Source organism: Hypanus sabinus, chromosome 4 (genome assembly GCF_030144855.1).
Source record: "Hypanus sabinus isolate sHypSab1 chromosome 4, sHypSab1.hap1, whole genome shotgun sequence".
In the NCBI taxonomy this organism is placed as follows: Eukaryota; Metazoa; Chordata; class Chondrichthyes; order Myliobatiformes; family Dasyatidae; genus Hypanus; species Hypanus sabinus.
The window spans coordinates 156,272,318-156,285,240 of record NC_082709.1 but is presented as its reverse complement, the minus strand read 5'-3'; the positions used below and the strand labels follow the sequence as shown (position 1 = coordinate 156,285,240).

Below are 12,923 nucleotides of genomic sequence, written 5' to 3'. Positions count from 1 at the left end.
TGCTACCACTGGGGAGAAGGTACAAAAGCCTCAGGACTCACACCACCAGGTTCAGGAACAGTTATTACTCTCAACCAAAAGTCTTGAGCCAAAGAGGATAATTTCACTTGCCCCATCACCAAACTATTCCCACAGCCTGTGGGCTCAAATTCAAGGACACTTCATCTCATGTTCTCAATATTTATTGCTTATTTATTTATTATTATTATCACCATTTGTATTTGCACAGTTGTTTGCCAATCATGTTGAGTGAGGTCTTTCATTGATTCTGTTGTGTTTCTTGGATTTAACGAAGAAAACAAATCTCAGGGTTGTATATGGACACATATATGTAGTTTAAATCTTGAACTTGAAATGACAGTAATACATTGGTCACTTAGTTCCATTACTAGGTTCCATTTGGAGTCCTTTTTTACTTGGATCCTCCAGCATTTTCTGTCACTGCAGATTATGAATAGGAGACAACCGTCATTTCACTGTGGTTTTTTTTGTCAAGCGGGGCTAGGTTTTTTAAATCATTTATTTTCATTTTATAAATTTAAGAATCAAGGTTTTTCAAGTTGTAGAAAGATTTTCGAGATTTGAGTCGGGAAGTGGAGGAGCATTTTCGATGAGTTTACGAACTGGAATGTAATTGGGCATATTTTGGATACACTTGTAGAATTTTTGCTGAAGCAACTCTTCCAGGGTGCTATTCCGCTCATTGTTGGGGGCCATTGGACAGGTGTGGATCTTAGAGCTCCTGAGATCAATATATATATAGCTGCATATTGATGATGTTTGTGTGAGCACTTCTCTCACAGGTGGGTGCACAATATTCTGCGACTGAAAAACATTGTGCTGGGCTAAATGTTCGTAGGACTGGCTGGTTAGCACCCCATTTGGTTCCTGTTATCTTCCTGATTAGTGCCATTCTGGATTTTAGTTACTTTGAAGGTGGATCTTGTATGAGAGAGTTCGATTCAGTGTGACTTCCAAGTACTTTGGGTGCGGATGTTTGGGTAGCTGTTCATCATTGAATTTGAATTTAATATTAAGTATAAATTTGGTTAGTTGGTTGCCAGATAAAATAGGGAAGTTACTATCTAGTTGATGTTCATATTTAGGTACCACTTTGAGAAGTAGTTGTATGAATCAAGTCAACTTTTCAATATAATTACAATAAGTAATATAAAAAATTAAATAAGTAGTGGAAAAAGAGAACAAAAAGCGAGGTAATGTTTATGGAGCATTCAGAAATCTGAAGAAGCTGTTGCTGAAATGTCGAGTATATGTCTTCAGGCTTCTGTACCTCTTCCCTGATGGTAACAATGAGAAGAGGATGGCCTGGATGGTGAGGGTCCTGAATGTTGTGTTTTCTGTGTGGGATGTGGGAAGCCTGGGAGACTTCCAGTCTCCCGGGTATACACTTCTGCACCAGGTACACTGAGCTGCAGCTTGATGACCTTGGACTCATACGGGAGGAAGAGGAGGTGATAGGCAGGAGCTACAGGGAGGCAGTCACCCCTAGGTTGAAGGAGACCGGTAACTGGGTGACTGTCAGGAGACGAGCGGAAAGGCACAGCCAGTGCAGAGCACACCTGTAGCTGTTCCCCTCAGTACAACTTTAGATACCATTGAGAGGGATGACCTACCGGGGAGTGTAACATTGAATCAGGTTCACAGGTCTGACAGGTGAGACTGACTGCCAATAGGTATATTAGTCATTTATTTACAAACAGTAAAAATTCAACCAAACATTCATGTGCCCCAGACACTACAAAGCTAAATGTTCAGCAGACATACTTAGTTAAAAGCATGCCTTCCTGATGGCTATGTTCGCTGCTTGCCTTAAAGGAAAAAAGAAAGAACCTCCCACAGCATATACCCAGGGTATTTGAAATGGAACACTAGGTAGCTATCCAGTGGGAAAAGCAGCTGCAGTTTCTAAACTTACCAATCATAACGGAAGCAGCTTTCGACAATCAGTATGAGCCACAGTGACCAGGTCTCTGGCACTGAGTCTGGTGTTGTGGCTCAGAAGAGCAGAGAGGTGAAGAGGACTGTAGTGTTGATAGGAGATTCCCTAGTCAGAGGAACAGAGACAAAGTTCTGTTGCCTCCCCGGTGCCAGGATCGGGGATGTCTTGGATCGGGTCCAAGGCATTCTCAAAGGTGAGGGTGAGCAGTCAGAATTCTTGATGCATTTGGCACCAATGACATAGATGGACAAGGTGAAGAGGTCCTGAAGAGAGATTTTAGGCAGCTAGGTGCAAAGCTGAGATACAAGACCTCCAGAGTAGTAATCTCTGGATTGTTGCCTGTGCCAGGACAGGAATAGAAGGCTCTGGCAGGTGAATGTGTAGCTAAGGAACTGGTGCAAGGGGCAAGGCTTCAGATTGATGATCATTGACCTTTACTATCCTTGCGGGCAGGTTGGTGAGAGTTGTTCAGGAGGATTTAAATTTTTAGCAGAGGGATGGGAACCAGCGTGATAGTGCTGAAGACGAGGTAGCTGGTTTACAAACAGTGCCAATGTGCAGTATGGAGAGGCTGTTCACAGGGCAAAATTGCAGTCAATAGAATGAGTTGCAATGTAAAAGGCAGACAAAATTGAAAAGGGACAATACAAGACTGAAGATATTATCTTTGAATGTACACAGTATATGGAATAAGATAGATGACCATGTAGCACAGTTACAGATTGCCATATATGCAATTATGGACATCATTGAATGATAGATGAAAGAAGATTACTGCTGGGAGCTTAATGTTCAAGAATACACAGTGTATTGAAAGAACAGGCAGGAAGAAGGTGGTATTGTCTGTTGGTAAAAAATGAAAACAAATCATTAGAAAGAGGTGACATAGGGTCAGAAAGTGTTGAATCATTGTGGGAACTGCAACTGCAAGGGTAAAAAGATCCCGATGGGAGTTGTATACAGAACCCCAAACAGTAGTGAGAATGTGGTCCACAAATTACAACAGAGATAGAAAATGCTTGCCAAAAGGGCAATGTTACAATAGTCAAGGGGGGTTTCAAGGTGCAGGTAGATTGGGAAAATCAGGTTGGTGCTGGATTAAAAGAGGGGAAATTTCTAAAGTGCCTACGAGATGGTTTTTTAGAGCAGCTCATTGTTGAGCCCACTTGGGGATCAGCTGGTTTGATGCCTCTGGGCCAACATTCAGTGGAATTGAGAAGAATTAGGGGTGGCCTAATCGAAACCTATTGAATAGTGAAAGGCCTCGATAGAGAGGATGTTTCCTATGGTGGGGAGTTTTAAGACCAGAGGACACGGCCTCAGAATAGTGGAGTGTACTTCTAGAGATGAGACATTTCTTTAGGCAGGGAGTTGCGAATCTGTGGAATCCTTTGCCACAGGCAGCTGTGGAGGCCAAATAGTTATGGATATTTAAGGCAGAGTCGATAGATTCTTGATTGGTCAGGGCATGCAGGGAAATTGGGGGGTGGGTGGTGGGAGAGGGCAGGAGCTTAGACCTGAGAAAATTGGATCAACTATGATGAAATGGCAGAGTAGACTCGATGGGCCATGTGGACTAATTCTGCTCCTATATCTTACTGTCGTATGATAGATGCCACCTTCTTGAGACATCGCCTTTTGAAGGTGTCCTCAATGGTGGGGAAGCCAGTGCCATGATGGAGCTGACTGAGTTCAATTTTTTTTAAATAACCATTTTCCTTCTTGCAATTTTTTTCTTACTTTTAATAATTGCTGAATGTCTCTGAACATGAAATATTATTATTCAATTGTTAATTCATCTTGATTTAAAAGCAATTAAATCTTAATCAAGTGCTGTTTTGCGATCATTGAACAGCAATATTGAAGTTAATAAAGCTAATTTACAATCTCCAGTAGAGTTATTTTTATCTTGAAATCACATTGAATAAAATGTATGGCAGGTAAAATACCTGTTGATCTCATAGAAACATAGAAAACCTACAGCACAATACAGGCCCTTCAGCCCACAAAGTTATGCCAAACCTGTCCCTGCCTTAGAATTTACTCGGCTTACCCATAGCCCTCTTTTTCCAAGCTCCATGTGCCTATCCAAAAGTTTCTTAAAAGACCCTAATGTATCTGCCTCCACCACCATTGCCGGCAGCCCATTCCACACAATCACCACTCTCTGAGTAAAAAAACTTACCCCTGACATCTCCTCTGTACCTACTCCCCAGCACCTTAAACCTGTGACCTCTCGTGTTAGCCATTTGAGCCCTGGGAAAAAGCCTCTGACTATCCACACGATCAATGCCTCTCATCATCTTATACACCTCTATCAGGTCACCTCTCATCTTCCATTGCTCCAAGGAGAAAAGGCGAATTCACTCAAACTATTTTCATAAGGCATGCTCTCCAATCCAAGCAACATCCTTGTAAATCTGCTCTGCACCCTTTCTATGGCTTCCACATCCTTCCTGTAGTGAGGTGACCAGAACTGAGCACAGTACTCCAAATGGGTTCTGACCAGGGTCCTATATAGCTGCAACATTACCTCTTGGCTCCTAAATTCAATTGCATGATTGATGAAGGCCAATACACCGTATGTCTTCTTAACTACAGAGTCAACCTGCGCAGCTGCTTTGAGCGTCCTTTGGACTCAGACCCCAAGATCCCTCTGATCCTCCACACTGCCAAGAGTCTTATTATATTACTACATATTGCTATATTCTGCCATTATATTTGACCTACCAAAATGAACTACTTCACATTTAGCTGGGTTGAACTGCACCTGCCACTTCTCAGGCAGTTTTGCATTCTATCAATGTCTCATTGTAACCTCTGACAGCCCTCCACACTATCCACAACACCTCCAACCTTTGTGTCATCAGCAAACTTACTACTCCATCCCTCCACTTCCTCATCCAGGTGATTTATAAAAATCACGAAGAGCAAGGGTCCCAGAACCGATCACTGAGGCACACCAATGGTGACCGACCTCCATGCAGAATATGACCCGTCTACAACCACTCTTTGCCTTCTGTGGGCAAGCCAGTTCTGGATCCACAAAGCAATGTCCCTTTGGATCCCATGCCTCTTTACTTTCTCAATAAGCCTTGCATGGGGTACCTTATCAAATGCCTTGCTGAAATCCATATACACTACATCTACTGCTCTTCCTTCATCAATGTGTTTAGTCACATCCTCAAAAAATTCAATCAGGCTCGTAAGGCACAACCTGCCCTTGACAAGCCTATGCCCAATTATATTATACCGCTCCAAATGTTCATAAATCCTGCCTATCAGGATCTTCTCCATCAACTTACCAACCACTGAGGTAAGACTCACTGATCTATAATTTCCTGAGCTATCTCTACTCCCTTTCTTGAATAAAGGACCAACATCCACAACCCTCCAATCCTCCAGAACCTCTCCCATCCCCATTGATGATGCAAAGATCATCACCAGAGGCTCAGCAATCTCCTCCCTCACCTTCCACAGTAGCCTGGGGTACATCTCATCCAGTCCTGGCGACTTATCCAACTTAATGCTTTCCAAAAGCTCCAGCACATCCTCTTTCTTAATATCTACATGCTCAAGCTTTTCAGTCTGCTGCAAGTCATCACTACAATCACCAAGATCCTTTTCCATAGTGAATACTGAAGTATTCATTATACCTCAATTATTTCCTCGGGTTCCTTACACATTTTCCCACTGTCACACTTGATTGGTCCTATTCTTTCATGTCCTATCCTCTTGTTCTTCACATACTTTGTAGAATGCCTTGGGGCTTTCCTTAATGCTCCACCAAGGCCTTCTCATGGCCCCTTCTGGATCTCCTAATTTCCTTCTTAAGCTCCTTCCTATTAGCCTTATAATCTTCTAGATCTCTAACATTACCTAGCTCTCTGAACCTTTTGTAAGCTTTTCTTTTCTTCTTGACTAGATTTATTTATTTTAAAAAAAAGAAAAAAAAACAGCCTTTGTGCACCACAGTTCCTGTACCCTACCATAACTTCCCTGTCTCATTGGAATATACCTATGCAGATCTCCACACAACTATTCCCTGAACATTTGCCACATTTCTTCCGTACTTTTCCTTGAGAACATCTGTTCCCAATTCAAGCTTCCAATTTCCTGCCTGATAGCCTCGTAATTCCCCTTACTCCAATTAAATGTTTTTCTAACTTGTCTGTTCCTATCTCTCTCTCCAATGCTATTGTAAAGGAGATAGAATTATGATCACTATCTCCAAAATGCTCTCCCACTGAGAGATCTGACACCTGACCAGGTTCATTTCCCAATACAAAATCAAGTACAGCCTCTCCTCTTGTAGGCTTATCTACATATTGTGTCAAGAAACCTTCCTGCACACACCTAACAAACTCCATTCCATCTAAACCCTTTTCTCTAAGGAGATGCCAGTCAATATTTGGGAAATTAAAATCTCCCATCACGACAACTCTGTTATCATTACACCTTTCCAGGATCTGTTTCCTCGAGCTCCCTGTTACTATTGGGCAGCCTACAAAAAAACTCCCAGTAAAGTTATTGACCCCATCCTGTTCCTGACCTCTACTCAGAGACTCCGTAGACAATCCCTCCATGGCATCCACCTTTTCTGCAGCTGTGACACTATCTCTGATCAACAGTGCCACGCCCCCACCTCTTTTGCCTCCCTCCCTGTCCTTTCTGAAACAGCTAAAACCCGGCACTTGAAGTAACCATTCCTGTCCCTGAGCCATCCAAGTCTCTGTAATGGCCACCTCATCATAGCTGTAAGTACTGATCCACGCTCTAAGCTCATCCGCTTTGTTCACAATACTCCTTGCGTTAAAGTAGACACATCTCAAATTGTCTGTCTGAACACATTCCTTCTCTATCTCCTGCCTATCCTCCCTCTCAGACTGTCTCCAAACTTTCTCTATTTGTGAACCAACTTCCTCCTCCCCAGTCTCTTCAGTTCGGTTCCCACCCCCCAACAATTCTAGTTTAAACTCTCCTCAGCAGCCTTAGCAAACCTCCCCGCCAGGATATTGGTCCCCTTGGTAACTCGTCCCTTTTATACAGATCACACCTACCCCAAAAGAGGTCCCAATGATCCAGAAATTTGAATCCCTGGCCCCTGCTCCAATCCCTCAGCCACACATTTATCCTCCATCTCATTCTATTCCTATTCTCACTGTCGCGTGGCACAGGCAGTAATCCCAAGATTACTACCTTTGCGGTCCTGCTTCTCAACTTCCTTCCTAACTCCCTAACATACTACTGAGATTACTGGTTTGATTAACAATACTATGATAAGCTGCATAAGTATGGTGGAAACTGTATATCTCTCTATGCCCATTACAGTGTATATTTGTTCTTTAATATCAGCTTGATATAGTGAACTATACAATAATGCAGAGATCTGGACTGGAAGCAAATTATTTTCAGTCCCCCAGAACTACCTCAGCAGTGAAGTATCTTGACTGAAGCATTATCAAAAGAAAATGAACCAGATGATAGGATGGGATGGATGGTTATCGAGGCAGAGTGACCAACCTGACTGGCCTTTGGTGCCCATGTTCAAAGGTTCAAAAGCCACAAAACATGCAAAATTTTTTATAAGTAGGTGTTGTTGTTGTTAACACTGGATCTGATAAATTTATGGAGAAACACTAATCTTTTACCTGCTACATCACAGCTCCCAGCTGTCAGAGATAGAGGCCCTGTGTGTCTCCATCTTAGTGGTAAGCTTTTGGAAATTGGAATTTCTTTTGTATCTGAAATTGCAGCCTCTTTTCTAATCTACAAATTCTCCATCAAGATGTGGAGATGATCACAAATAATATTCTGTGATATAACTTTGGTTGTTCTGTTAGCTTTGAACTGCATGCAGAAATGTGTCTTTTGCTGGTAAGGCTTGATTTTGTGTCCCTTATTTTATCTTGGCTTGAGGAGGATATTTAGATATAAAAATGTGATTAATTTCATGGTGACATGTCAAATTGCTCTTTAGCAGTGTGAGCTGTGGCTTGCACAGCAGTATGCTATTTTTGACAATGCAAAATCACCTTCTCAGGAGGAATCCTTACTTCTGTTTCCACCTCTACACTTGTGTTTTATACAATTCAATGCTTTTGTCATCTGCTATGTTGATCTATCCCATTTAAGTTTTATGAATTGAACAGGACGTTAACATTCTTCAGGGAAGCTGTAAGCATATCATGTGTATTCACCGCAGTGGTTGAATGCAGCCTGATTATAGTCATCTGCAGTACTCCACAAGGTACATTTTATGCTTAGCCTGCTGAGACCAGAGCTTGTTGTACACACAATATTTTGGACCCACCTTGAAATGCACATTTGAGGAGGTTTCTGTGCAAATTGTTTCTCAGCCTTTGAGAGTCACATTTGAGCGATGAAAGAAAAAAGTGGCCTGGAAGGTTTGTTTGGCCATCCTTGTTATAAAGGAAGAGGGCCATAAAGGTTTAATGAGCTATTCTTTAGCATAGGACCTTAGCAGTTGAAGTTTCCACCTTAGGGTGTGGATGCACAACCAACAAAATCTTGGAGAAGTGCAAAATCATTTCAGTTGTAGCTCTGTTAAGAGTTATATCGATTAGTGAGGCTGAGGATATAGAAACACTTGAAAGCAAGGATCTGAAACAAGATTCAAGAAAAACATCTTTAGTCATTGCCACTCAACAAGTGTGAGCGTATTGACTGCTAACCAACCTTGCTTCTGTAGATATAGTTCTATTGAAGCTAATCGAATGAATTGCATGGAGGTGAGTGCAAACCTTTCTTACTCCCACAGTTCAAATTTCAATCCTGTGGGGAAGCACCTGAAAGAACTGGAGCAGTAGAAAGGGCAGTGTGTATAGTTGTTATTCTTCAAATAGGAATGGGTCAAATCAGCCAAGTTCCTTTTTTCTAAATACAAGTATGTTGGCTTTAGGAATTTGTTCAAGATTGAAGATGGTTTGTTTCTCCAGTTTTGTGGATTGAGAGGCGACTAATGAGGGCAATATGCAAGCTGCAGGCTCCCCCACAGTTCAGGCAGGAGATGTCCAGTTGGGATGATAGTGGGTAGTTTAAGAAGTGTCGCTCTTGGTCAATATATGCATCATTCTGTTGTATGGCCACAAAGCTCTCAATATTGTCTTGAATGCTCCTTCTCCACTTTGAAGTGTCATGATGGATCAGAGATTCACAACTGTTAATGGGGCTATTGAATTTCTCCAAGAAGACTTTGAACAGTTCCTTGATTATTTTCCCTCTGTCTCTTTGGTAATCTTTTCTCATGACAGAGCTCAAAATAGAACATTCACTTCAGGAGTCCAGGTTCTCTGGTCTGATGCCCTGAATAAGCAGTATTCTAATCATTAAACAAGGTGCTTGGGAAGCTGAAGGGTCTGAAGGTGAATAAGTCACCCAGATCAGATGGATTCCACCCCAGGGTTCCGAAAGAGGTGGCTGGGGAGACTGGGGAGGCAATGGGAATGATCTTTCAAGAATTATTGCATCCTGTCATGGTTTCGGAGGACTGGAAATTTTAACAGGATGCCACACTTGAGACTATTTAACAAGGCAGGATCCTATTGTATTACAGGAAAGACACTAGCATGGATAGAACATTGGCTAATTGACAGGAGGCAAAAAGTGGGAATAAAAGGAGCCTTTTCTGTTTGACTGCTGGTGACTAGTGGTGTTCCACAGAAGTCAGTGTGGGACTGTTTTTTTTTACGTATATGTCAATAATTTGGATGATGGAATTGATGGCTTTGTGACCAAGTTTGCTGATGCATCGAAGGTAGGTGGAGAGGTGTGTGGTATTGAAGCAGGAAGACTGCAGAGGGAATTGGATAGATTCGGAGAGTGGACAGAGAAGGGGCAGATGATATACAGTGTAGGGAAGGGTATGGTCATGCACTTTAGTAGAAGGAACAAAAGTGTAGACTATTTTCTAAATGGGTAGAAGATTCAAAAATTTGAGGTGCGAAAGGACTTGGGAGTCCTCATGCAGGATTCCCTAAAGATTAATTTGCAGGTTGAGTCTGTGGTGAGGAAGGTGAATGCGATGTTGGCATTCATTTCAGGAGGCCTAGAATAGAAAAACAAAGATGTAATGCTGAAGTTTTATACGGCATTGTTGAGACTTCATTCATAGTATCTTGAGCACCTTATCTAAAAGATGTGCTGATAGTGGAGAGATTTCAGAGGAGGTTCACTAGAATGATTCCAGGAATGAAAGGGTTGTGGTATGAGGAGCATTTGATGACTCTGGTCAGGCACTCACTGGAATTTAGAAGAATGAGGAGGGATCTCATTGAAACCTATTGAGTTTTGAAAGGCCTAGACAGAGTGGATGTGGAGAGGATGTTTCCTATAGTTGGGAGACTAAGACCAGAGAGCACAGCCTCAGAATAGAGGGACGCCTATTTAGAACGGAGGTGAGAAAAAATATATTCAGCCAGAGGGTGATGAATCTGTGGAATTCTTTGCCACAGTCAGCTGTGGAGTCCAAGGCATTGGGGATACTTAAGGAAAAGGTTGATAATCAGGGTATGAAAAGTTATGGGGGAGAAGACACAAGAATGGGGTTGAGAGGGAAAATGGATCACCCATGATGAAATGGCAGAGCAGACTTGATGGTCTAATTCTGCTTCCTACTCTTATGTTCTAAGGAGCAGATTCAGGAAATTAAATGCAGTAATTTGTAGTGTTCAATTAATAAAGTATACACAGGATCGTAAGATCTCACATATCCTATTCCTTTTATCCTATTTTTTCAATTAGACAATACTTCAAAAATTTCCTTACAAGTGTCACCAGCACAAGATGTCCTGGAGGGAACAACTGTACAATTCTCGTGTTCAGGTGATGGCTACCCACAACCAACAAAATTCACCTTCACCAAGAATGTAAGTCAGAATTAACAATTTGATTGTCCTTAACCACGTAATTAACATTTTAAACTGCCTTTACTCCTTTGTAAACACTTATCATTTCCTTAGCTATCCTCAGTTACAATATTTGCTTTGTAATCCACAGATGGAAATTTTGTTGCTCATGAATTGATTTAGAAACAGAAATGCATCATAATTGAGTATCACTGTTTCTCTATGGGTGGGAGTAGTTAATGACTTTACATTAGTTATGGCTGGCAGTCTGCACGAGGCCAGGGGCACCTAGCACCATATTATGTACACACCTACATGCATTAGAACTTCATAAAATGTGTTATCCTATTATATACAAATTAAATATTGTTGTTTAAGACTCAAACAGTACTTTTACATATGATGAATCAGTTATGTCTCATTGTTAAAACTATGTTCAGTAAAGTGTTAATATTATAGTCTTTGCTTTAGTTTCTTGCATGCATTTTGTAGTTATACGAATGTGCGGTGGGCATATGACAGAATATCACATTTACTACAGTCATTAAAATACAAAAAGTACCTTGTTTTTATTTTTGCATTTCCAATGACTTAGCACTTAGCAGCTTGGACAGCATTTGTAAAGGGAGAAGCAGGGCTGAATTAAGATCAAAGACCTTTAATCAGAACTGGGAAAGAAGAAAGTAAATGACGAGGATGAGAGAGATGGATGAGTCAAAGGGAATAATGTAGGAAGTGATGCTCAGAGGTCAGAGTGCAATGGAGAATCAAAATGATAGGTAACTTTAAGTTCAAGAACTGTGGACTGAACAAAACTCCTCAAATCATTCACTTAATCTGTGTTTGATTTGTCCAAAGCAGAGGAGTCAACATTGTGAGCACAATTTGTTGAGCACATAGATTTAGTTCACAGGGTTAACCCTGAGCTTCCATTTGCCTGTCACATTAACTCTTCATCTGACCCCCACTCTGAACTGTCTGTGACTAACCCTAATCATAATACACCATTTCAACAGACCCAATGTAAATTTAAGCAACAGCATCTCATCTTACATCAGGGTATGCCATAACCTTCACAATATAGTATTTAATAATATCAAGTAATTTGCTTGTTCTGTTTGTACTAGAAATGTCCAGTTCTGCTATGGTTATCCAACTGAGATTAACTTCCTCCCTCCACTGATATTGCCAGATCTATTGGGAATTTCCAACGTCTCTGATCTGCATTTCATGCAGTTCCTAGGTCTATACATTTGTTTGTGTCTAACACCTCTCAATTTATCAGCAGCATCTCACCGAAGCATTCATGGCCCCTCATCAGAGATACTATCCATATCTCCACATCGCACTCTGCAGCTTAAAACTGGTTTATTTTCTACCTTTCCTTCCCACTGATGCTGCCAGACCCACTGACTGTTTCCAGAATGATATTCTTATATGCAGGCTGAAGATATGTTGAGCAAATCTCCACTATTTACTTTAATAGGGAGAAGAGAAAGCAGTTGGCGTGAACAGACTGGAGCTGACAAACGTGACACAAGAGGATAGTGGTGAATATGCCTGTTCACAACCAGAAAACCCTGACTTGAAGGATGCTCTTAACATCACTGTGTATTGTAAGTATTATTTTAAAATTGAAATATTTGGCTTGTATTAAATTAGAGAACATGTATTGATTTTCAAATTAGAATAATATTGCCTATGACAAGCGAATGTAAGGATTACAGCTATTTCGTATGAAGTGCAGTACTGTCACATGGCTTGTAGAGGAGTTGCCTCAGTAACCAAGGTTCTAATGACCTCTGGTGCTGTCCTTGTGGACTTTGTCCATTCTCGCTGTCTGTATAACAGCATGGGCTTCCTCCCATGTGCCAGAAATGTGCAGGCTGGTAGGCAAATTGGCCACTGTAGTGTGCCCCTACTGTGTAGAATATAGAGGGAATTGATCTCGTTCCATACTGTATGAGTTGATGAAATATAGTTAGCATCAATAATGGCCATTAAAATCACATTCACTATGATATTCAGACCAGCTTATGATTTCTAGAAACAAACTATATTTGGAACAAAATTAAATTAACTGAGATTCTGATATT

General features: G+C 41.3%; 1 protein-coding gene across 5 annotated transcripts in view; it reads left to right on the top strand.

Annotated features, from left to right (window-relative positions):
• Window positions 1-12,923, top strand: part of alcama (activated leukocyte cell adhesion molecule a) — a 342,013-nt gene that overhangs the window by 314,703 nt on the left and 14,387 nt on the right. For all 5 annotated transcript variants that reach the window (XM_059968529.1, XM_059968528.1, XM_059968531.1 and 2 more), the window contains 2 exons: window positions 10,724-10,848; window positions 12,314-12,443. In XM_059968529.1, coding sequence (XP_059824512.1) covers window positions 10,724-10,848; window positions 12,314-12,443 — 255 coding nt within the window. The remainder of the gene's footprint in view (window positions 1-10,723; window positions 10,849-12,313; window positions 12,444-12,923) is intronic.